Source organism: Hemitrygon akajei, chromosome 7 (assembly GCF_048418815.1).
Source record: "Hemitrygon akajei chromosome 7, sHemAka1.3, whole genome shotgun sequence".
In the NCBI taxonomy this organism is placed as follows: domain Eukaryota; kingdom Metazoa; phylum Chordata; class Chondrichthyes; order Myliobatiformes; family Dasyatidae; genus Hemitrygon; species Hemitrygon akajei.
Genome location: NC_133130.1, coordinates 53211405 through 53238435, shown reverse-complemented (window position 1 = coordinate 53238435; position 27031 = coordinate 53211405). Strand labels below are relative to the sequence as shown.

At 42.9% G+C, this 27031-nt stretch overlaps 1 protein-coding gene across 1 annotated transcript in view; it reads left to right on the top strand.

Annotated features, from left to right (window-relative positions):
* Positions 1-26507, top strand: part of vash2 (vasohibin 2) — a 137445-nt gene extending 110938 nt beyond the window's left edge. The window contains exon 7 of the mRNA XM_073050866.1: positions 22745-26507. Within this exon, the coding sequence (XP_072906967.1) occupies positions 22745-22817 (73 nt within the window). The 3' untranslated portion in view covers positions 22818-26507. The remainder of the gene's footprint in view (positions 1-22744) is intronic.
* The last annotated feature ends 524 nt before the right edge of the window (positions 26508-27031 follow it).

The following is a 27031-nucleotide window of genomic DNA, read 5'->3' as shown; positions in this document are numbered from 1 at the left end:
AAGGTTTTTCCGTACCTTTTTTTTCTGCCTTTCTTCCTTCTTGAAGAGTGGAGTGACATTTGCAATTTTCCAGTCTTCCGGAACCTTTCCAGGATCAAATGATTCTAGAAAGATCGTTACTAATGCCTCCACAATCTCTTCAGCCGCATCTTTCAGAAGTCTGGGCTGTATACCATCTTCTCCAGGTGACTTATCTACCTACCGACCTTTCCGTTTCCCTGGTAATGGCAAATTCACACACTTCTGACCTCTGACACTCTGGAACTTCCACCATACTGCTAGTGTCTTCCACAGTGAAGACTGATGCCTAATACTTATTCAGCTTGTCTGCCATTTCCTTGTCCCCCATTACTACCCCTCCAGCATCGTTTTCCAGCGGTCCAATGTCCACTCCCGCCTCGCTTTTACACCTTTTTTATCTGAAGAAATTTCTGGTATCCTCTTTAACATTATTGACTAACTTAGTTTCCTATTCAACTTTTCCTTCTTTTACCCTTGCAGTTCCTTAGCTCTACCTACAATGATTCAACACCTCTGACCACATGTCACCCCTTTCTAATAATTTGATTTGTCTTTTTTACCAGCAGGGTCGCACCACCCTCTCTGCTTACCTGTCTGCCCTTTTGATACAATGTGTATCCTTGGACATTAAGCTCCTGCCTATAAGCTTCTTTCCGCCATGATTCAGTATTGCCTACAACATCGTGCATGCCAATCGGTAACTGCTACAAATTCATCAACCTTATTCTGCATACTGTGCGCATTCCAACATAACACCTTTAGTCCTGTATTCACCCTTTTCAATTTTGTCTACCTTTTACGTTACAACTCATCCTGTTAACTCCATCAACCGTATTCTGCATACTGATGATGACCCTGTCATCAGCCTCCCCTTGCTAGGAGTCTCCCTACACATTACCTTTGTTTGTAAACCAATTACCTCATCCATCACTCTGTCAGTCCGGTTCCCATCCCCTGCCAAATTAGTTTATACCCTCTTGAACAGCTCTAGCCAACCTGCCCGCAAGAATATTGGACCCCCTTTGGTTCAGGTGTAACCCGTCCCTTATGTACGGGGTCATACCTTCCCCAGAAGAGATCCCATTGATCCATAATTCTGAACCCATCCCTCCTGCACTAGTTCCTCAGCCACGCACTCATTTGTCAAATCATTGTATTCTTGCCTTCACTGGCACGTGGCATGGGCAGTAGTCCAAAGATTGCTACCCTGGAGGTCCTGTTTTTCAGCTTTCTACCTAGCTCCGTTAGATTTCTTTTCAAGAGCGCCTCTCATTTCCTACCTATGTCATTGGTGCCAATATATGCCAAGAATTCTTGCTGCTCTCCCTTGCCCTTCTGAATTCCATTGACATGCTCCAAGATACCTCTGACCCGAAGTGTCTCTATCCCAGCTATAATCTTCTTTCAGCCATGATTCAGTGATATCTACAACATCATACGTGCCAATCTGTAACTGTGATACAAGTTCATCTATCCTGTTCCATATATTGTGTGCATTCCAATATAGCACCTTCATTCCTCTATTCATCACTTTCAATTTTATCTGCCTTTTACATTGCAAATCCTGCCCACAGAATCTTGACTCTGTTCCACTGACTATGGAACGACCTATCAATGGTGCAAACCTCTTCGTCCTTCTGAGCCACAGCACCCGACTTAGTCCCAGTGACCCAGTCACTGTGCACCCCCCCCCCATAGGTCTTCCCCCTCAATCATATCTAAAGTTGTATACTCATTATGAAGGAAAATGGCCACAGGTATACTCTACACTGCTGTGCATTTTCCCTCCTTCTCTTGGCAATCACCCAGTTATATGCCGCCTGCAGCCTAGGGGTGACTACCTCCCTGTAGGTCCTCATTCTCCCAGATGAGTTGAGCTGCAGCTCCAGATCCTTACTAAGTTCTCTCCAGAGCTACAACTTGGTGCGCCTGAAGGTGTTCGCAAATTCTTCAACATTTTGTATTTGCATGCCAATGAAGTAATTAAGTACGGAATGGACTGTAAGTAAAACTTGTATTTCTTCTATAGCTATTCAGTTGTTCATTGCGATTCATGTTTGGGTTTGGCTGGCTAATGAAGCTTTTGTTGTGACTTCTTGGCTTTGACTACAACACGTTGCTTCTGGTTTTCAGTGGTTATTGATTCACCAGGGTCGCAGTGCAGTTTCAGGTCAACCTGCTGTTGCTCCACGTACACTCTTTTACCACCATTAGTCACTTAGATTGGAGATAAAGGAGGGAGTAGGTATGCAAGAGTTGAGAAAACTGGGTTGTCTTATCATGATGGGTACGTGGCTTTGTGGGAGGGAAATGCATCATACTCAGGAGTACGTTCAGCCAGAGACTCATTCCACCGAGATACAATGATCCTATGACTGAGCGTCATAGGAAGTCATTCCTGCCTGTGGCCATCAAACTTTACAATTCCTCCCTCGGAGTGTCAGACACCCTGAGCCAATAGGCTGGTCCTGGACTTATTCCCACTTGGCATGATTTACCTATTTAATTATTTATGGTTTTATATTGCTATATTTCTACACTATTCTTTGGTTGGTGTGACTGTAACGAAACCCAATTTCCCTCGGGATCAATAAAGTATGTCTGTCTGTCTGTTATAGGCCTATGAAAGAATGCAGCAATATGTTTAAAAATAAAATTTACAAAGTGTAGATTATATTGCTGTTTGAATCAAAATAAGCTTCTGCTTATTGTGCTGTTTTAAAGTAGACCAGGTTCCTTCTACCAGTCAATGCACACACAATGCTGAAGCAACTCAGCATCAGTGGTGGGGAATGAGGAATGTTTTGAGCTGAGACCCTTCATCGGGGCTGGAAAGGAAGGGGGAAGAGGTCCGAATAAGAAGGTGGGGGAGGGGTGTGAGTTCAAGCTGGCAGGTGATAGGTCGGGCCAGGTGAGGGGAGAAGTGAGTGGGGAAGGCAGATGAAGTAGGAGGCTGGGAGAGGAAATGTGGAAGAGGCAAAGGGCTGATGAAGAAGAAATCTGATGGAGAGAACATGGGCCATGAAAGAAAGGGAAGGAGCTCACTGTTTATAGACTAATTATTGGTTATGAAAGATATTTTCTAAATAGGGAAAATCTTCTTATTAGATTCCTCTCTCTTCTGCCTTATTTCCCTCTGTGGATGCAGCCTCACTTGCTGAATTCCTCCAGCATTTTGTGTGTGTTGCTCAAGATTTCCAGCATCAGCAGAATCTCATATCCTTATACTGTGGAACTTCCCACTTGCCAAAAAATGCACTGTTTTTACTGTTATTTCAGGAAGTTATTAACATACTGTCTCAGGCTCTCTGAGAAAATTGACTAAGCAGCTGAGGCATTCAGATTATAACTGGTTCTGCAACTTTGCCGATTTAGATCAGAGCTCTATAATTATGGCATTAATCTAGGTCACAAATCTGAACACGCTCAAACTGCTGTTTTCAACTTGTCTAAACTGGGAGAACCATCCCACAGGTTTGTCAAGTACAGGCTTGTTCTCATAAAATCAAAGTGTCAGGCTCCCCCATCACAATCCCTAGGTAGGTCCTGTTCCACCCGTAGGACAGACCTACAGACTACACATATGACAAGATGATGGTCACTCATATAAAGGCAGGAGGCATATTTCTGAGAGCCCCCAACGGTGACTACAGACCTAATGAAGTCTTATAACATCAGGTCAATCATGGGTACTGAATCCTCCCCTGATTAGCACCACCACCTGTCCTCCCTCAGCAATCTGCTATTTTAACCACTTGAAAGAAGCACTGAATGACACTAAATGGACACTGAAGTCCCCTGTGCAGGGTACATCTTCACGAGTGACTTTGCAACAACATTTCTCACAAAGGTGGCTGAGACTTGATAAACACAGGTGTTAAACTGTACTGCAGCAAGAATTGAGTGTATCCGCTGTTGTCTATTTAATATTTCAGTAAGATTTGTGTAATATTGTAAACTGTTGTTATGTTTGGTAACTCTAAAACATGGGAAAAAGTCTGAAAGAGAAACAAGAACCCAGGAGATAACCCTGGGTTTTTACTTCAGTGACTCATACACTGATGACGTATGCCATTTATGTACTATTACATGTAATCCATAATGAATTATTTAAATAAAGAATGTTCTTTATTTAAATAATTCATTATGGGTTATATGTAATAGCATGTGAATGGCACACATCATTACACCAGCGTGTCAAATGTGTATGAGTCACTGAAGTAAAATCCCGGGGTTATCTCCTGGGTTTTTGTTTCTCTTTCAGTTTTCCCCCCATGTTTTAGAGTTTCCAAACATAACAACAGTTTTCTTTTAACTCGGTGCAGCATGTTTTCTTCGCAATAGGAAAGACGATCGGGTTCTTTTTTTAAAAAAAACCAGAAAACGGACAAATTCATGGGGTTTGTCAACAGTGAGTACTGGGTGAAAATAATCATAAAATTTAAAAAAAGAGCAGAAATGGCTGGTTACATCAGAAATATTGACATGTTTAATTCCACAAGAGATAACTGGATTTTGTATACTGAACAGATTGAGCAGTGCTTTGAAGCAAATGAAATAGCTAAATGAAGTGAGTACCAGTTTTACTGGAATGCATTCAGTTTAAAGGCATACAGTTTACTTAGAAATTTAACTGCTCTAACCACACAAACTAAAATGAGCTTTGCTGATGTCATAAGAGTAATGCAGGAACATTTAGAACCAAAACCATTGTTGATTGCAAAATGTTTTAAGTATTATAAGCGGAATCAAAAAAAGGCGAGTCCATTTCAGTGTGTGAGGCTGAACTGAAGAAGTTGAGCACTCTCAGTTTGGTAATGGGCTTAATGATGCACTGAGAGATCATTCAGTTTGTGGAATCTTCAAAGAAAACATTCAAAAACAGCTCCTAACTGAAGCACAACTCACATTTAAAAGAGCGGTTGAAATATCTGTATCAATGAAAACAACAAGTCAAGTCACTTTTATTGTCATTTCGACTGTAACTGCTGGTACAGTACATAGTAAAAATGAGACAACATTTTTCAGGACCATGGTGTTACATGACACAGTACAAAAACTAGACCGAACTACGTAAAAAAAAACAACACAGAGAAAGCTACACTAGACTACAGACCTACACAGGACTGTGTAAAGTACACAAAAACAGTGCAGGCATTACAATAAATAACAAACAGGACAATAGGGCAAGGTGTCAGTCCAGGCTCTGGGTATTGAGGAGTCTGATGGCTTGGGGGAAGAAACTGTTACGTAGTCTGGTCGTGAGAGCCCGAATGCTTTGGAGCCTTTTCCCATACAGCAGGAGGGAGAAGAGATTGTATGAGGGGTGCATGGGGTCCTTCATAATGCTGTTTCCTTTGCGGATGCAGTGTGTAGTGTAAATGTCTGTGATGGCGGGAAGAGAGACCTCGATGATCTTCTCAGCTGACCTCTCTATCCGCTACAGGGTCTTGCGATCCGAGATGGTGCAATTTCCGAACCAGGCAGTTATGCTCAGGATGCTCTCAATACAACCCCTGTAGAATGTGATGAGGATGGGGGGTGGGAGATGGACTTTCCTCAGCCTTTGCAGAAAGTAGAGATGTTGCTGGGCTTTCTTTGCTATGGAGCTGGTGTTGAGGGACCAGGTGAGATTCTCCGTCAGGTGAACACCAAGAAATTTGGTGCTCTTTATGATCTCTACTGAGGAGCCATCGATGTTCAGTGGGGAGTGGTCGCTCCGTGCCCTCCTGAAGTCAACAACCATCTCTTTTGTTTTGTTCACATTCAGAGACAGGCTGTTGGGTCTGCACCAGTCCATTAGACGCTGCACCTCCTCTCTGTAAGCTGACTCGTCGTTCTTGCTGATGAGACCCACCACGGTCATGTCATTGGCGAACTTGATGATGTGGTTCGAGCTGTGTGTTGCAGCACAGTCATGGGTCAGCAGAGTGAACAGCAGTGGACTGAGCACACAACCCTGCAGAGCCCCCGTGCTCAGTGTGATGGTGTTGGAGATGCTGCTCCCGATCCGGACTGAGTGAGGTCTCCCAGTCAGGAAGTCTAGGATCCAGTTGCAGAGGGAGGTGTTCAGGCCCAGTAGGCTCAGCTTTCCAATCAGTTTCTGAGGGATGATTGTGTTGAATGCTGAACTGAAGTCTATGAACAGCATCCGAACGTACGTGTCTTTTTTTGTCCAGGTGGGTTAGGGCCAGGTGGAGGGTGATGGCAGTGGCGTCGTCTGTTGAGTGGTTGGGATGGTACGCAAACTGCAGGGGGTCCAGTGAGGGGGGCAGCAGGGTCTTGATATGCCTCAAGACGAGCCTCTTGAAACACTTCATGATGATGGATGTAAGTGCAACGGGACGATAGTCATTTAGGCCGGACACTGAAGACTTCTTCGGCACGGGGACAATGGTGGCGGCCTTGAAGCACGTTGAAATGGTGGCGCTGCACAGGGAGATGTTGAAGATGTCAATGAGAACATCTGCTAGCTGGTCTGCACATCCTCTGAGCACTCTACCAGGGATGTTGTCTGGTCCAGCAGCCTTCTGTGGTTACCCTGCACAGGGTTCTTCTCACGTCAGAAGCAGAAGCCAAGATGGCGGCGCGACGCAGCTTGTAGCGGCCACTCCGGAGCTGATATCTGTTATTTGTTAAGCGGGGTACCGTGCGCAATCCTAATCTGATGAAAAATGGACGTGGGAGCACAGAGGAACATCTGGAAATCTCCAGGAAGGCCCTCTTCGTTGCTGCTGCTGCTGTGAGGTCTGGGTCTCTGCTGAGAAGAACAGGCCCCCGGTCCTCGGGGTCGTGTTGCCGGTGGCCGTTGGCAGGGGCATCTTAATACGCTCGGCAGAGGATGGTGCTTGGAGAAGCTGTGCCAGAGGGGATGGTCGTCGGCTCGGAGATTCAACGGACTCGGAATCTGTTGTGGTCGGGGCGCTTTCACTGAGTGCTGTGTCTGTGAGGCTGGGTTCAACGGAGCTTTCATTGTGTGCTGCATCTGCGAGGCTGGTTCCGGTGGCACCGTGGAAGTCCATAGCGGGTATATTCCCTTCTGCCGCCTGCATGGGATGACGGATCTATCAGGACCCTGAGGACTTGTGGAAACTGTGTGGTGGTTTCTTTCGAACTTATAGTCTTTTACCATCTTTGGACTATTTTTACTGTGCCCATGGTCTGTTTTTTTTTATCAATTATGCTATTGTTTGCACTGTTATAACTATATGTTGTAACTATGTGGTTTTGTGCAGGTCTTGTAGCTTTAGTTTTTGGTCTTGTTTTGTCTGGTGGATTTGGAGCTCCTTTCCGGGGAACACGATAAGATGGTAGCGCGATATTAATACACAGCATCCTCTCCGGACTCTGGATTGGGGATTGCCAAACGTTATGTGGATTTTCTGGTGTAGTCTGTTTTGTCATGTGTTTTTGTGATATAATTCTGGAGGAACATTGTCTCATTTTTTTAACTGCATTGCAGTTGTGGTTTCTAAATGACAATAAACTGAACTGAACATTGGCTACGGTGAGACACAGCACCTGGTCATTTGTAGGAGGGGTGGACTTCCTCGCCGCCACGTCATTTTCCACCTCAAACCAGGCATAGAAGTTATTCAGCACATCTGGGAGGGAGGCATCACCTGCACAGTCAGGTGATGTTGTCTTGTAATTGGTGTTGTCCTGGATGCCCTTCCACATGCACTGCGTGTCGCTGCTGTCCTGGAAGTGGCTGTGGATTAACTGGGCGTGTGCACGCTTTGCCCCTCTGATGGCTCGGGACAGTTTGGCCCTTGCTGTTGTTAGAGCTGCCTTGTTGCCTGCTCTGAAGGTGGAGTCACGGGACCTCAGCAGCGCAAGCACCTCCACGGTCATCCATGGCTTCTGGTTAGCGCGTATAGTGATGGTCTTGGACAGAGTAACATCATCAATGCACTTGCTGATGTAGCTGGTCACTGATGCTGTGTACTCCTCTAAGCTGGTAGAGTCGCCATCGGTTGCAGCCTCCCTGAACCTGTGCCAGTCAGTGTGCTCAAAGCAGTCTTGAAGAGTAGAGAGGCTCCTGCTGGCCAGGTTTTAACCTGCTTCTGAACTAGTCTGGAGTGTCTGACGAGCGGTCTGTATGCTGGGATTAGCATAACAGAGATGTGGTCTGAGTATCTGAGGTGGGGGCGGGGCTCTGCCCAGTACACGTTGGGAATGTTTGTGTAAACCAGGTCCAACGCGTTCTCCCCCCTCGTTCCAAAGTCCACATGCTGATGGAATTTGGGGAGCACTGACTTAAGGTTCGCGTGGTTAAAATCACCGGCGACAATAAACAGACAGACAGCAAGACTGGCTTAAGCTTTGAACTAAAGTTCTCAAACAGCTTCTTGCTATACATCATTTGCTCAGAGAAAATATTTATTTGTCTTTGAGACCAGATAACTTGGGACAGACAGATACGTATAAGAGTTGCAGTCAGGAATGAAAGTGAGCGTGAACAAAATTGCAACGTCTGAACAGAAACCTGCCTGTGTTGTGGCAGGGGCTCACAGACACCAAACCAGTTAAGGCTTAAAGGCAAAACATGCAGAAAATGTATCAAAGTAGGAAATATATACATATATAAAGAGCACACATTTGCAACAATTCAACAGCAGTGTGGGTGGTAGGTGATAGCTTTGCCGGTGATACCCAGCCCCTGAAAAGCTGGAAAAATTATTGTAATCTACAGGCGAGGCATATTGCTTACCCAACTATTCAGTCAAACCAACAGTATCCACTCTAGTTGAATGAGCAGTACAGGGCATACCTACAGATGAAACACTAACTTGGTGTAGTTCAGAACAGGATGACCTGCAAAGTCTTCCAGAAAATAGAATGCAATGAGTAGACAATTCCCCTTCCTGATCAACAGATCAAACCAAAGCTCTCTAGCTCCACGACATTTAGATGTGAATGGTAACACTAAAATACAACTGCAGATGCTGTGGATCAAAGAATACGTACACGACGCTGGAAGAACTCAGCAGGTCAGGCAGCATCCGTGAGAAAAGAACGTTTCGGGCTGAGACCCTTCATCAGGAATGGGGGGGGGAAGAGAGGGCCGAAGCCCAGTAATAGAGATAGGGGAGAGTGGAGGGCACTCCGCACTAACCCCAACCTCACTATCAGACCCACAGACAAAGGTGGTGCCGTAGTAGTCTGGTGGACGGACCTCTACCTCACTGAGGCCAAACGGCAGCTCTCTGACACCTCCTCCTACTTACCCCTGCCACAGGACCCCACCAAAAAACATCAATCCACCGTCTCCTGCACCATCTCCACCCTCATCAACTCCGGACACCTTCCTCCCTCAGCCAAAAACCTCATAATTCCCACACCCCGCACAGCTCGGTTTTACCTCCTCCCCGAGATCCACAAGCCTGACTGTCCCGGCAGACCCATAGTTTCAGCCTGCTCCTGCCCCACCGAACTTGTGTCTGCCTACTTGGACTCCATTTCATCCCCCATAATTCAGACTCTCCCCACCTACATCCAGGATACATCCCATGCCCTTCACCTCTTCAATAACTTCCAGTTCCCTGGCCCCAACCGCTTCATTTTTACCATGGATGTTCAATCCTTATACACCTCCATCCCACATCAAGAAGGCCTCAAAGCCCTCCGCTACTTTTTGGATAACAGACCCCACCAGTTCCCCAGCACCACCACACTTCTCCGGTTGGCGGAGCTTGTTCTAACTCTCAATAACTTCTCCTTTGGTTCTTCCCACTTTCTCCAGATCAAGGGCGTAGCCATGGGCACTCGCACGGGCCCCAGCTATGCCTGCCTCTTTGTGGTTTCTGTGGAACAGTCTATGCTCCAAATCTATACTGGTACCACTCCCCAACTTTTCCTCCGCTACATCAACGACTACATTGGTGCTGCTTCCTGCACCCATGCTGAGCTCGTCGATTTCATCAACTTTGCCTCTAACTTTCACCCAGCCCTCAAATTCACTTGGTCCATCTCGGACACTTCTCTCCCCTTTCTTGATCTCTCGGTCTCCATCTCTGGAGACAGACTATCCACTGACATCTTCTACAAACCCACTGACTCCCATAACTATCTTGACTATACCTCTTCCCACCCTGCCCAATGCAAAAATGCCATTCCCTATTCTCAGTTCCTCCATCTCCGTCGCATCTGCTCCCAGGATGAGGCTTTCTGTTCCAGGACTTCTCAAATGTCCTCTTTCTTTCAGGATCATGGTTTCCCTTCTGGCGTCATCAAAGATGCCCTCACCCGCATCTCCTCCACCACCTGCACTTCAGCCCTTAACCCATCCTCCCGTCACCACAACAGGGACAGGGTTCCCCTTGTCCTCACCTACCACCCCACCAGCTTCTGGATCCAACACATTATCCTCCGCAACTTCCGCCACCTTCAACAGGACCCCACTACCCAGCACATCTTTTCCTCCCTACCCCTCTCAGCTTTTCACAGGGATTGTTCCCTCCGTGACTACCTGGTCCACACGTCCCTTCCCACAGAACTCCCACCCGGCACTTATCCCTGCAAGCGCAAATGCTACACCTGTCCCCACACCTCCCCCCTCACCACCATTCCGGGCCCCAGACAGTCCTTCCAGGTGAGGCAACACTTCACCTGTGAGTCTGCTGGAGTTGTCTATTGCATCCGGTGCTCCCGGTGCGGCCTCCTCTACATCGGCGAGACCCGACGCAGATCGGGGGACTGCTTCGTCGAGCACCTCCGCTCCATCCGCCACAATAGACAGGACCTCCCAGTTGCCACCCACTTCAACTCTGCTTCTCATTCCCATCTAGATATGTCCATACATGGCCTCCTCTACTGCCATGATGAGGCCAAACTCAGGTTGGAGGAGCAACATCTCATCTACTGTCTGGGTAGCCTCCAGCCTGGTGGTATGAACATTGAATTCTCCAATTTCCGGTAATTCCCTCCCCCTCCCCCTTCCCCTATCCTAGGTCCCTCTCTGCCTCTCTCTCCTTTCAACTTTCTGCTCCTTTACCTCCACAGTTCTTTCATGCTTATCCCCTCCCCTCTTTATCCTTCCTCTGATTGGTTCTCCACCTGGCGCCTCTAGGCTTTCCCCCTCCCCTATCTCTATTACTGGGCTTCGGCCCTCTCCTCCCCCCACCCATTCCTGATGAAGGGTCTCGACCCGAAACATTCTTTTCTCACGGATGCTGCCTGACCTGCTGAGTTCTTCCAGCGTTGTGTACGTATAGATCTGAATGGTGCTGGTTAACTGAACAACTAATGAGGGAAAGAAGCATCAAGGGCTTCCAGCATCTCAGTGATGGTGAGACCCAGATAGACAGCGCTTAAAAACAAGGCTGAAACATTTGCTATCAGGAGAGCCAGGTGAACGATCCATCTAGCTTGCTCATCAGATGCCCTCCATCACAGAAGCCAGTGATTCACTCCTGATATCGAGAAACAACAGAGCACTGAGCACAACAAAGAATGTGGGATCAGGCAACAGCTCAGCTCCAGTTCTGAAAACTCATGGTCCAGAACTGACTTTAGCACAAAGACAAGAAAATCTGCAGATACTGGAAATCCAAGCAGCGTACACAAAGTGCTTGAGGAACTCAACAGCTGTGGCAGCATTTATGGGAAAGAGTAAACAGTTGATGTTTCAGGCCGAGACCCTTCATCGGGAGTGAACTTAAATAATCAAGTAGAGTTTAAAACAATAAACAGATTCTGCATCATAATGGGCCCAAGAACTAACATCAGACAGGAATTACTTGAATTTATCAAATTTAAATTGTTCACCTTAAAATCTGATGATGGAAAATGTCTATTGTCTTAAAAATGTATTTCTAAATTATTCATCCAGTTTTCTTTGGGACATTAAAAATGGTTTCCTGGCAGTTGATCAAATTAAGTTTCAAGAGTTATTGGTATTTCTAAATCTAGTTACAGATTTGGTCAAGAAAATATTGCTTGCACGTAGATGGAATGAAGTAATTAATCTGTTCCTCCAGTTTGACAAACTAAATATTGCAGACTTGCTGTCAGCAGAGCTACTCGTATGGTAATCTTGCAGTGAAAAAAATCTGTCAGTAAAAGCCATTTGTCCCAAGTTATCTGGTCTCAAAGACAAATAAGTATTTTCTCTGAGCAAAAAATGTATAGCAAGAGGCTGTTTGAGAATTTTAGTTCAAAGCTTAAGCCAGTCTTGGTGTACTTTCATATATACAGTAAAGTTGCAGGGAAGTTTGGAATTTATGTGTAAACCAAAAGAAGAATGTATCCTCTGTTTGTGCCATAACAAACCTGTATAGAAAGCAAATGCTTGTGATCCTGCTGCAATGCTACCAGGTCTGAACCGCAACCAGACCAGCAGCACCTTGAATGTGTGGAGCTACTGTTCAGTAATCATACAGACGGTGCTGATACCTGGTGCAGACTCAAACTTGAGCTTCTCTGACCATTGAGCAGCCAGTGACAGCCCTCTTGAGGGGGTATGGAAGGGTGCATTTGTAAGCAGAGCAATTCCGGCATGAGCATTTTAGTTATGAATCTTGGAGCTGAACTATTCCTTCACGGCTGATCCCTCAATAAAATTCCCAAACCATAAGGACATCAACATGTCACAATACTGTTAATGACCTGCAAGCTGAGCTCCTCATTGATGAATGGAAGAAGTTTACTGGAACAAGGCGCTGATAAGCTTTGACATTTACCTCCTGGTTGGATGCATGTGCAACAGCTTATCAGTGCTTTTCTTCCAGTAAACCTTCTGGGTAATTAATCTCCAGTGTTACCCTGTGTATCTTCAGCAGGCTCTTAAGGTTCCATACACCAATTTATAAAGATATAAACATTAGCTTTATTTGTCCCTCGTATATCAAAATCTCAAAACATACAGTGAAATGCATTGTTTGTGTCAAATCAAAATACACTTTTTTCCCTCACTTTCCCTCGCCACAGTTGCTGCCTGACCTGAGTGTTTCCAGCTCTTTTTGATGTTATTTCAGATTGCTAGCATTTGGATTGCTGATCTCGGGATGCTGGGAGCATAATAAGCAAGTGTTATAGTGAGGGTGAGGTGGTCACAGCTAAGGTCAAGCTGCAGGTAGTTGGGTGGCCAGCAGGTGAGGTAAGGGGGAAGAGACAGTGAAGACACCTATGGTCACTCCTCTTGTTAATAAATATACCCCTTTGTATAATGGGGGGGGCACGCGGGTTGGAAATGATCTTTCAGGGCATAACAGAAGTAGCCATGGAACGATGGCTGGTACTAAGGCTCAGATGGGAAAGCTAAAGTCAGGCAGAGCAATAGCGATAGGAGACTCAATAGTTAGGGTGACGGACAGGAGATTCTGTGACCACAAAAGAGACACCAGGAATGGAGTGTCACGTTCTGGGTGCCAGAGTCGAGGATGTGTCAAAATGGCTACATAAGATTCTCACAAGGGAGATTGAGCGGATAAGGTCATGGTGTATATTGGCACTAATGACTTGGGGAGAAAGGGGAAAGGGGTCCTGCTCAGTGAGTATAAAGAATTAAGCTGAAAAGCCAGGTTACATCCTCCAAATCTTCGTTTTCATTGTAACATTCGAGATGATTGTTGATACCTTCGAATTCTTCATAGTTCCTAACTTGTTGAAGTAATGAACTTGTTTCATATTCACTCCTGGCTGTTTCTGGCATTTCCAAACTTGAATGCTTGAACTTGCAGTGAGCGGAACACTCACTGTCTTGCTGCTTATTTCTTGCCATTCATCAGTGACAAAAATCAATGTTTTTTTTGTACACAAATGCACGCAATTGACAGCAACTATTTAAAAACTGTTTGCTCTGAGTATGGTGTAGTGACTAATGGCCATGCAATTGCACGCGACTGACACTAGTTTGGAACTGTTAGCAACAGTCTTCTGCGTTAAGTGGCATAGTGTCCCAAATAGACATATGGAATCACAGTTATTTTCTTGATTAGTTTTTGTTCTTTAAGAGTTGTCCCAAATAAGTGGCTGCCTGAATTAACTGTTGGCCCAATTAACCAGAATCCACTGTATCTGTTAAATGGCTAACATATTGGAACAGGTTTTCAATTATCTAGCATTCACTGGTTACACCCCTGCCTTGCATGTCTTTTGGCCCAGTGTCGCTTGACGGTCTTCAATTTAGGAGTTTGGCTGCCAGTGCATAGGTGTGGACCGAGACAGGTGGCTGCACCTACAGAACGGCCCTGACAATAGGTGAGACCCCACCCAAAACCTGGCAATCTCCCATCTGCTCATATTCACAAACGTCTTTTGATATTCCCAATCGCTGAATGTCACTCTGCTTTTCAAACAAAACAAAACCTTTTCAGCAATAATTTTGTTTACATTTATCTCAAAACATGTTTATGATTTAAGTTTATTTTGTTATTTCAGAATCAGAATCAGGTTTATTATCACCAGCATGTGACGTAAAATTTGTTGGCAGCAGCTGTTCAATGCAATACATAATCTAACAGAGAAAAAAATAATACTAATAAATAAAATAATAATAATCAATAAACAAGTAAATCTATTACGTATATTGAATAGATTTAATAAAGTGCAAAAACAGAAATACTGCATATTTTTTTAAAATGTGAGGTAGTGTCCAAAGATTCAAAGTCCATTTAGGAATCGGATGGCAGAGGGGAAGAAGCTGTTCCTGAATCACTGAGTGTGTGTCTTCAGGCTTCTGTACCTCCTACCTGATGGTAACAGTGAGAAAAGGGCGTGCTCTGGGTGCTGGAGTTTCTTAATAATGGACGCTGCCTTTCTGAGACACCGCTGCTTGAAGATGTCCTGGGTACTTTGTAGGCTAGTACCCAATATGGAACCAATTAAATTTATGACCCTCTGCAGCTTCTTATGGTGCTGAGCAGTAGCACCCCCTCCCCATTCCAGACAGTGATGCAGCCTGTCAGAATGCTCTCCACTGTACATATATAGAAGTTTTTGAGTGTATTTGTTGCAGAGTAAGTTCAAACCCATTGACCCAATGAGTCTGTATTCATTCCCAAAATTCTGAAAATATTAAGTCATTTAGCTGAAACTATGTCAAATCCTAGATCACCCAATTGCATTTCCAATAGACATTGTTTTACAGTTCTTGATTGTGACATCCTTTTAATTGCCTTTTTTTTTATTATGCAAAGCCTTTAGAGGGATGGAAATTTTTAAAACTGTTTTCCTTCTGCAGTTCAAAAACAAAGTTGCGTTCCAAATATAAATCGGCTGTGCTAAACAATTTTTCTTTGTTCCATAAATGTATTAGCCAGGCTGTCCAATAGGAAGGCCACAAAAATTAATACCCGCATAATATAATCTGATGATTTAAGTGGTTACATGAAACATTCTTCCCAGAGCTACACAAATAACCCTGACAACTGTGTGCATTCATCTGTATTGTCTGCTGATGTCCTTCAGCAGCTGAGTGTTTCCCTTAGGAACTCCTGAGGTAAGAAAGACAAATGGCTTGCATTTTGTTTTGCTGACTCTCTGTCTTTCCCTCAGGAACAGAGTGATGCTCTGCTCACTATGGATGAGCAAGCTAATTCTGATTTAAAACATTTTATCGATTGGGCCACAGAGCTTTATTCTTCTGTGTGCTACGCTGGCCACTTTCACCTCAGACACTGCAGCAGTTCTTCAGCAATTCCGAATATTCAGTGTTCGCGTTGCCAACGATGGCCTCTGTCCACAAATTTAAAAGGAAATTTGTTCCCTTGACAGCTGACCTCTGACTTCAGAATGGGTCCTGGAGTTGTGCATAAGTCCAATAATTATCAAGAAATCATTGTCTGCGAATGAGTGGCTGTTAAAATGGCGGGTGCAGTCTCTAACCTTGCAGCCAGCTCAGTGTTTGGATGCCGTTATACAGGGGTGGAGTAGTCTATGGGTTTGATCCAGCTGGAAATTATTTTGTTTATATCTAAATAATCTTAAAACTACTTCACTCCAAAAGATTCATTTGGTTATAGCAAGTCAATTTCTCTCTCTTTCTTGCCCTAGCTATGTTAAGTTTGCTTAGATTTTCAGTTGTTATTAGTCTTCAATATTAGTTTCTCTTAAATTTTCAAGTAGAGCAAGTCTAAAGCAGAGGTACTGTTCTTTGCAGACATACGTTGGCATTGTATTAACCTGGTTCTGGCAGCAAGCCAGTTAGCACGATAGCTTTACGCTTTGGATGCTTGCCTCACGAATGGGTAATGTTGCAAATACTTAGCCCCACATACACTTAGTGTATAATTAAAATCAGTCTGCACCACTTCAGCAAGGCTTGAGGAGAGTTTTAGTTTTATTTCCATATCTCCAGTTCAGCCATCAAATCAATACCAGCTGATGTTCCCATCCCCCTACGAGTTTTTTCCGAGGGCTAGATTTTCCACCACTGTCCTTCTGGTCTCTCCCTGTATCCTTAGAATTAGGAGCAGCTGCTAAGATCAGCAGCAGTGTAGCTGACCACCTGGGGGGGACAGCACAACTGTAGCTCCTCCGCTACACGGACGACGTGAGGTTTATCCTTACTGGAGTGGTAACAGGATTGGGTGTGAAGAAGGAGACCGACTTTTGTAGTTTGACAGTAAAATAAACTTTGGAACCTATCCAGATAAATGGTCACAGCCTGAGTCATCAACTTCTTATTCCTCTCCATAAATGCTGCCTGACCAGCTGAGTTGCTCCTTGTGTGTGTGTGTGTGTGTGTGTGTGTGTGTGTGTGTGTGTGTGTGTGTGTGTGTGTGTGTGTGTGTGTGTGTGTGTGCACCAAGATTTCCACAATCTGCAGCACCTCTTGTGTTTGTGAGTGTTGTATCTCGTTTTCCTGCCACTGCATTATCTAATGTTAGCTGACACATTGCGTTCTTCCCCTTGCCTAGTGTTGTTATTCTGTTAAATATCTAAGAATCGAGTAGTGACAGGAAGAATAGATTACAGTCAAGTCCCATGACCATTACTGTCCTGCTTAACACTAAGTTAGATATTGACTCAGCACCTATTTAACTTGGAGGGTGTGGCTGTTTTAATGGTGATACTACGATTATCTAGTTATTTTCAACGTGGCTATTGTACCAGAATACAACTGTCCTGTGGGATTTTCAGAAAAGTCCAGGGACAAGTCATCCCAGCAGAATACCAGGAGGTTGCTGCCCTTTTCTGGGTAAGTGACAGATTGAGTGCTGTGATTGCCAGCATTTGAGATTCCATTCTGCCGGTGCCCTTGATGTTGCCTGTCAGGCAATAAGCCCAGACAGGTTGACAACAATATTACCATTCCCATATTGATGTGTCTTTCTACGGCCTCCTCTACTGCCACAATGAGGCCAAATGCATGTTGGAGGAGCAACACCTCAGATTCTGTTTTGTTAGTCTCCAAACTGGGGTATTTACATTGATTTCTGTAACATCCAGCAACCACTCCCTTCTGTCCCTCTTCCATTTTATTTTCCTTCATTCTACCTCTTTTCCCCTCCTTTACCCTCATGACCTGTCCATCACCTCCATCTGCTTCCCCACCTCACCTTTATTCCATGGTCTAGTGTTCTCTCCTATCATATTCCTCCTTCCACTCATCACCTTCCAGCTTTCAGAATCATTTCCTTTCATAGCCCCACAACCATCACCTTCTTCCCCCCCCCCCCCCCACCACCTGGTCTCACCTATCACCTGCCCCTTGTACCTCTTCCCCCACCCTTGTATACTGGCGCTACCCCATTCCTTTCCAATCCTGACGAATGGTCCCTGCCCGAAGAATCGACTGTTCATTTCCCTCTGAAGGTACCTGACCAGCTGAGCTCCTCCAGCATTTTGTGTGTCTTGCCAGCTGTCCAAATCAATCTTCATCTTTCTAAATGCAAATAAATCTTGTTTTTGCGAATTCCCGACAGGTTCGTCAATCTGTAATCCCTGCAGCATTTCTTAAATAAGAACAAACATTATTTCTCCTTCAGATGCTAATGAGCTGCTGGATGCCTCCTGCATTTTCTGTTTTAATTGCTACTTTCTAGTGGTAGCAACAGTCAATAGAATTCCACTTAAGCATCAGAAGAGTTGCTAATAGATCCCTCAGAAGAGTTGCTAATAGATCCCTCATTAATCGGTTAGTACTTCCTGTTGCTAAGTGCACTTGCAGTTGGACCAGGGTAAGAGGTGTGAACTGAGGTCTGGTTTGGTAGTTTGTGATTTGATTACTCTGAGAACTTCAGGCAAGTGTGAGGCGTGTGTGGGCTCAGCAGTATTGCGTGTTGTGTAACCCTTCAAATGTGTGAATGCACATTGGGTGGCTATTTTAAGAATTTGTACATTGCTAAAGTGTTCAAAAGTTATGTGCTGCGGAGGCAATTTGTGCAGCCTTAAATAGATGAACAACACATTTTACAAAAGGGAGTAAAATTTCAATTTGCAGTCCAATTCAGGAGATTGACATGTGCATTGCAAAGAGTGTTCCTTCAGAGATTGGAACTTCACAGCTTTGTTTTATGATGAAGATTGTAGCCATCATGATACTGGGTATCAACTACAACCAACTGCAAATGCAGTCTCGAATTTGGTCAGATCATATCCTTTCCCAATACTACTCGGCGGAAGAAGACTTCAGCCTAAAAATGCAAATAACATTTTGTAGAATCAATACCCAAGGTTTTGGCTGATCTTAAAAGATAGAATTCAACGGGCTTTTGTCCAGTCCTGGAAGAGAATGGGAGTAAATTCCCAGGCAGCCCATGGACCCTGATAAACAACTAGGATTGATTTCTATAAAATTTTCCAATTCAATGTGGCCAGGTTGAAAGATGGGATTTGTTTAGTGGAGGCTACAGCCAAAGATCTAGCTGATATTTTGATATGTGTGGATGTGCGTGGCCTTTGAGAACATACCGGACGTACTCAAATCAAGAGCCGCGATTGAACCAGAAGATTTTTAGACTGCTGAGGGCTAGATCTGTGGCATTCAAGACAGATAGAACATAGGAATTTACAGCACATTACAGGCCCTTCGCCCCATAATGTTGTGCCAACCATGTAACCTACTCTAGAGACTGCCCAGAATTAGCCATAGCCCTCTGTTTTTCTAAGCTCCATGTACTTAAGAGGCTCTTAAAAGACCCTATTGTATCTGCTTCCACCACCACCACAGACAGTGCATTCCACGCACACACCACTCTCTGTGTGAAAAACTTACCCCTGATATCCCCTCGGTACCCATTTCCAAGCACCTTAAAACTATGCCCCCTCGTGTTAGCCATTTCAGCCCTGGGGAAAAAGCCTCTGGCTATCCGCACGATCAATGCCCCTCATCATCTTATAATCTTATAGATGTAAAGTTATTTCTTATGGTTCTTTAATGCATTGAAGCCCCTTTAAATAGAATTTACATTGCACCTTATACAAAAGTAAATATTATAGTACTGCAGGTAACCCGAGGGCAAGGTGTAGCACCTGCTTAGGCCCCTGATCAGGGTCACGTGAAGCTATGGGAGCAGGTGGTGGATGGTGCATATCACAAGTCCTGGTTATGCAACCACTGATGCCTCTGAAGAGTATTGATAATGGCTGGGGTGAGGTGGGTGTCTCCTGTCTTGTAAAGACACTGCCCAGAAGGAGGCAATGGTAAGCCAGATCTGTAGAAAACAATCATTGTCATGGAAAGACCATGGTCACTTATGTTGTATGACATCGGATGCTTCATGGAATCATTTTAAACACAATTTGGCTTGGACCACATATTAACAAAATTATCTCTATAGAATATAGAACAGTACAGCACAGGCCCTTTGGCCCACAATTTTGTGCCAAACCAGCTAGAAAGCAAGTCAAAAACCCCCAAAAACTAATCCCTTCTACCTACATGATGTCCTTATCCCTCTATCTTCCTTCACATTCATGTGCCTGTCTAGACATCTCTTAAAAGCCTCTAATTGATTTCGCTCTTCCTCCATACCCGGCAGCACATTCCAGGCATTCACGCTCTCTCTGTGTTTAAAAAAAACTTACGTCTTACATTCCCTTTGAACCTACTTCCTCTCAGCTTCAATGGTATTAGACATTTCTACCCTGGGATAAAAGATACTCCCTTTCCACTCTCTCATAATCTCCCCTCAGCCTCGGCCATTCCAGAGAAAACGATTCATGTTTGTCCGGACTCTTGCCCTCTAAGCAGATGATAAAGAATCTGACTGCTGCAACTGGTGGTTCCCACCTGTTTCAAAAAGGTGTCAGACATACTGGTGTCCAAGAAGAACAGGGTGAGCTGCCTGAATGACTGTTGTCCAGTGGCACTCACATCTACCACAATGAAGTAACTTGAGAGGTTGGTCATGGCTAGAGTCAACTCCTGCCTAAGAAAGGACCTGGACCTGCTGCAATTTCCCTTTTGCCACAATATGTCTGCAGTGGATGCAATCTCACTGGCTTTGGATCATCTGGACAAGAGTAATATCTACATCAGGCTGCTGTTATTCATTACAGCTCAGTGTTCAACACCATCATACCCTTTGTTTGAATCAACAAGCTCCAAAACCTGGGCCTGTGTCCCTCCCTCTACAACCGGATCCTTGACTTCTTCATCAGGAGACCACAGATTGGAAAGAACACCTCCTCCTTGCTGACAGTTAACACTGGCACAGCTCAAGGATGTGTGCTGAGCCCAGGGCTCTCTGCTCTCTGCACCCACCTCTCTGTGGCTGGGCACAGCTCAAACACCATCTATAAATTTGCCAATGACACAACTATGATTGGCAGAATTTCAGATGGTTATGAGGAGGCGTACAGGAGTGAGATAGATCAGCTGGTTGAGTGGTGTTGCAGCCATCACAAACTTCTACAGATGTACCATGGAGAGCATTCTAATTGGTTGCATCACCATCTGGTATGGGGGGGGGGGGGGTCACTGTACAGGGTCAGATAAAGCTGCAGAAAGTTGTAAAACTCAGCCAGCTCCATCATGGGCACTCGCCACCCCAGCATCGAAGACTCTTTTAAGAGGCGATGCATCCAAAAGGTGGAACCTATTATTAAGCACCCCATCACCCAGGATATACCCTCTTCTCAAGGAGGAGATACAGGGGCCGGAAGGAAGACAGACAGACAGACACATACACACACACGCACACATGTTTCATGAATAGCTTCTTCCCCTCTGCCATCAAGTTGCTGAATGGACAGTGAACTCATGAACACTACCTCAGTTCTTTTACCTCTCTTTTTTGCACTACTAATTTATAGTTTGTATGGTGTATTACAATGCACTGGTGTCACAAAACAACATATGCCAGTGATATTAAATCTGATTCTGATATTAAGTAATTATTTATTTTAATGAGTCTTAATTTGTTGACGGCACTAAGTGAAAAGTTGTATTATTAAAAGTACAATTATGGTAATAGAAAAATCACTTGGCGGGTGTCATTGATGCATGACAGTAGAAAATCATGAAGGAACCAAAGACAGATAGATAGTTTATTGATCCTAAAGGAGATCAGTGTCACAGTAGCAATACTGGTGCACAGATATACAACTATTAGAAGAGAAGTAAGAAAAAATAAAAAAAGGGAAGTTTGCTATAATCCCAGGATGTGCCCACAGCTAATGAAATTATGTTCAAACTTTAACACAGGCATTAGATAATGAGGCTTAATTTTGTACTCATTAAAATATTGATTTTAAAGCAAGTCTATCTTATTGAGTTACAGACTATGTACACTTTTAAACTAACTAAAACTACGCAGTTTGTCTATCAGTAAAATTGAATGTCTAACTAATGTGAAACTGTCAATATATTTGCATCCTCTAAGCTTAAAGGTGTGAAATTGAATAGAGAAAATTGTACCACTATGATCCTTCCTTATTTGAAAGGCTTGTCAACTGGTTATAATGCCTGTAAGCCCCATTGCACAGGTTTCCATAGTTCCCAACTATGTGGTTTACTGTTTCACTTTTGTGAGGTTCTGTTTCAAATGCATTCAATATTTTGAACATTGATGCCATATAATACTGCAGTGAAAATCATCCGTTGTATTAGAATAAATCTGAAGCAAATGCATCCATAATTCAGTGCCCACATCACCGTTCTGTAGTGGGCACTTTAGATGTATATGCTGATGATTTTGAGCCTGTCAAGTATTTTGTGTACGGGTTGATTTAAAATCTGCTCTTGTGTACTCAGCTGATGCATGAACTCTAGGGACTGCCCTGCCTGAGTTCCTACATCACTGTGTTGGAACACGGTCCCACAGCTTTGCTTTTTAGCTTTATCAGATTGGGTGATTTGCTGGTGATGTCCTGCATGAGATTCTATCAAAAACAGAACTTGGTCAAGCAATATCAATGGAGGCAAAAGGAATAAGTAAATGTTAACTTCCTCCTTTTGATACTACATGGCTCTTTCAGTTCTTCCAGTATTCAGTTTTTGTGCTGGGTTACTGCATCAGTAGTCTGTTTTTGTCTTCCTAGTTACTGTCATTAGTTCAACTGAAAGTAACGAGCTCTGAGCAGGATTCCATCTGTGCCTTCGGTAAACTGAGGTGCTTCCCATTACAGAAAACTGATCTGTCCACCGTGTGGCTGAATTTGCATTGTTGTTGCAGAACAGTGGTCTCACACCAATATCACCAGACTTGTTCTGAGCTTGGTCACAATGATTACCACCTTTTTCAATGCATGATTGATCCGAGCATTATGTGTTTCTAGGTTCTGCAGTCACACCCACTTCTTAGCCTGTGTTGTTCTTGTGTTGTTCTTTCAGGCCCGCCATAACAGAACGGAAGCCAACGGAACTCAGCACACTGAATGATGTCGGGTATCAAATCCGGATCTAAAGAAGCCATGGAGTTTTTCACTTTCCACTATCTTTAATGGTGCTCTTTCATGCACTTTACTTTCCAAAATCTTGTTTTATGGGATGACAACTACTAACAATGTTTGGCGTACACTTTTGTTTGGACAGTGAAATCCAGAAGGTCAAAAAATTGGTGCACGAATCTATCTTTCCAGTGTATTTTGTGCATAAAAAAGCTACGTGGATCTATACCCCAAATGCAGCACTGTGATTAGTATTCATATTACAGGTTCTGAGCTACTGGGAGGCACTATAGTGTGAATCCCATGGCTGAAACTTGACTGGAACTCAGATGCTGGTGCTCCCTCAATGCTAAAGTAGTGGCTGGTACTTTGGGGTCTATAAATTGTAATATAAAGTGAAATAAAGCAATAGAGACCTGTTTGGGAAGGGGGAGAGTTTCCTTTCCAATGCTAGAAATTGCCAATGAAAATGAATAACTAAGCTTTGAAACAAATGTTCTTAATAATTTAAAGTATTTTGGAAAGAATTTTTAATATAACATAGGGTAAGTGGAAGGCAATTTTTGGGTCATTTTCTGTGGCTAAATATACAATAGTAACCAGCAAAGTGACTTCTTGATCTTTAGTAGGTTTCCTGATCTCAGTGAGGTCTAAAGCATGGACACAGTTGCACTCAATATCCTTGGATTATAGAAGTTTAAAAAAAAAACAGCTGGGCAGATAAAGCTTAGCTGTGATATCTCAGAATTCGGCCTTTCTCGTAATCATGTGTTCAAAAGAAGAATGACTACTTCAGGTATGTGTTCATCTCACAACATAATTGCAGGAGGCAATTTGAATGAGCTTTGGCTCCACTCAGTTTGATTTATTATGAAATTATCTGTGAGAACATTTTGTAATTAATTTCTCTCTTGCGTACCATAGTGTGGATTTGAGAGGCCTGGTGACCAAGATAGAAATAGGCATAGGTAAAAACATGGGACAGCAGTTAGTAAGTTGTCACATATACCATTTAAAACTGATTATTATCCTTGTTAGGCCATGAAGAATGGGATCATCTTGAGGAAAGTTTTGGGTTTGTAATGGATTACTATTTTTTTTGGCACGTCTTTTTCTAAAGATCATGAGGTGCTCCTGTTTAGTTAGGGGTTGCCCATCTTTGTTGCAAAATGGATCAGAGGTAAACCTAGTTTTTATTTTTCTGATTATGTAATTTATTTTGAATTTAAAAACCCAGGATAAATCTAAATACAATTGCAGGAAACTCAGATGGGTGTAACCAATCAATGCTGTAAATCTTCCAACAAGATTGGGGCTGAAATTCTGAATAACAATCATACTGGTTGTGTCAGGATCATGACTTGCTGAACCTTGCCAGAGTTAGTGATCAATGGAAAGGAATCATTTGCATTGAGCTGATGCTCAGAAGGAACTTCTTTGATGTTGGAAATGAGATAAAGGCATAACTTCCTCAAATGCACAGAATAGAGGCATCAATTTGGGTTTAAAGAGGCTGACAGCAAATTTAGCTATCTGTTCAGTCTTGTTGACTAACGTTAATATATGTTCTATATAATTTTCTGTATCGTCCAAATTATTGCACCCCTGTTAACTTGGTTAAGGCAAATATCTGCATTCCTGTGAGTTATTTTAATTCAAAATATGGAGCAGGCCTTTTTGCTGTCTCATCAAGTTACTTAATTTAACAGCAAGTTCTCAACTTCCATTCTGCTATTGAAGGCAAATAACTGGTTTGCAAAACCAATCAGATCGTAAATCTGAATGATATTTTTAATGAAGAGCTCCTTTAGATGAATGAGTATTAAAGTCAGTATTAATAGAATTTTCCCAAGTCTCTAATTGCAGAAACCAGTTTAGCATAGCTATAGTCTGTGATTCTTTGTGGATTATCCTCTGTAATTCTAAATTGTTGATTAAAGTGGATTGTAGAATCAAAGGAATAGTTAGCTATCATGCTGTTTGATTGTAAAGTTCATAGAAAATATTCCTATTGAGAGTGGTCACTTCCAGGCACATGGGGATCCAAGGGAGGTAGTGGGAGGGTTGAATCAGAGCCGATTCCTTCAGGAACTGGGGGCTGGACGCAGTTAGTATTCTTCCTCTTGTATCATTGCATACATTATGTTCATTTGATTTTTGTGTAAATTTTGCAGACTATCAAAAGTACTTCTTTCACTTCCTGTTGCTTGAGGTTAAAGGAAGACAAGCGAACTGAGCAATAAAAGTAAAGAGGGAGGTTCGGCAGGGAATTCTTTCCAACCATTTTTTTTTTGCAAAATGTTCCTTGACTTTCCCAGTTGAAGAGTCCTGAGGTATTTTTGTTCAGTAACTTCTTCCAAAATTGTGAATCCTGGGAGAAATCTAGCGGTAAAGGATACAAAGAACCTTCTATGTTATGCTGCCTTAAGGAGCTGTGTGTTCTCACAAGCAGCATGGAAATAGGGTGTGTGTTTATTTTTCATTTATGAAAGAACATTCTATAATGCAAGATGTGCCAAGATTGGCTCAGTTTGTAAAAGTGAGTGGACAGTATGTTATGCCTAGTAACCCACTCTGTGTGATGTGGCATTTGGAAGCTGTACAGTTAATCCAGGTCCTTGTGTTCACTATAACATGCATGTACCAATAACTGGAGCCCAACTTGAAACTGCAGCTGTCTTGTTCATTGCATGTCTTCCCTTTAAAGGTGTCCCTCAAATACAAGGTACAAAAAGTCCCTCATTAAAGTTATAGGGTGGCCAAATGGAAATGAAATTTTATGTATTTCTAGATATGGTATGCTGTGTTACATTAGTGAATTAGTTTTTTTTAGAAAATGTAGTAACTCTGTGCAGTTTGAGAACTTGAATTCAACTTTTAATTTTCAGATGCTTTTTTTTAAAAAGTAACTAACATTGGGTTTAAGGACAATTGTAATCACAAAGTCTTCTGATTGTCAAAAAAAAATTACACTGGTTTGCTTGTATCAATTGGAAGGAAACCTGTTGTCCTTGTTCAGTCTATGTAACTCTAGTCCATTACTAATTGTGTAACTTTTAATTGCCATCTAAGCTCCTGTAGTGAGCTACTCAGTTAAATTCAAATAGGGACTGGAGCTGTTTGAGAAGAAATCACGATGTCATCTCCCAAGCATGGATTGTAATTGCTGAGTTTGCCACTAACACCCTCACACTGAGAATGGATTAAGAAAATGCACTGCAGCTTTTGGATAAGAAAACTGTTTTATAAAAGAAATCTTAATCCTGAAGGACAAGGAACTTTGATTTTTAACTTTTGAATTAATGTTTTCCAACTTATTGACCTTTTACAACATCAGTATTGATTTTTTAAATGGATGCTGCTCTACACTGATCAAATACTAGACTGAAACAGAGAGCATTATCTGTGAAATAGTTGGAATCAGTGAACTGAGTCTGAGGTTAAAAATTAGAAGAAATCCTAATTTTAACTGAATTGAATTAAAAAATTTTGAGTATTCTTTTGTTATATATCTTGAAATATCTTGTGAAACAAGTGGATTTTTATCAAAATAATTTTTAGTGAAACTTGGTTAAAACATTTCTATTTATTGTGAACACTTTTTAATGAATAAAATGATGGATGTCATTTAAAACTTAGCTTGCATGTTCTATGGAATGGAGAAAGTGTATATTTTACACTCTGCATGAGATGTTTTAATAAAGTTTAAATCCCTTTCCAAATCTAGCGATATTTGGAATTTATTTAATAACAGATTTCTTTTAAGGGGGAAGATATTTCTTGATGATGATACCCCAAGGGTCAAAGTTAAAGTTACTTTGGTTGACTTAAAGTTCAAGTTTAAATTGTGAGTGTTTTTATTCTTCAGTTCAGCATTTGTTTAGCTGGCACAATATTGTGGGCCAAAGGGCGGTTCCTGCCTCTTCTATGATCTAACAAAAGGTACTTTGCACACTAATAAATTTCACAATATACCATAATAGGTTTGATGTTTTTCATCTTCTATCAAGGAAAAGACAAGAAAAGATATGGAAATATTCAGCGTCAGTGGAGCAAGAAGCAAAGGTAAGGTTTCATGTCAGTGATTGATTTTGAAGAGAGCACTTCCTCTCTCTGCAGCAGCTGCCTGACCTCCTGAGTTTCATTAGCATTTCCAGATCTATTTTGAGTGGGAGCATATTAGAATTTTTATCTTAAATGCCTTCACTATTATTTTTCTCTTTCCTAGTCT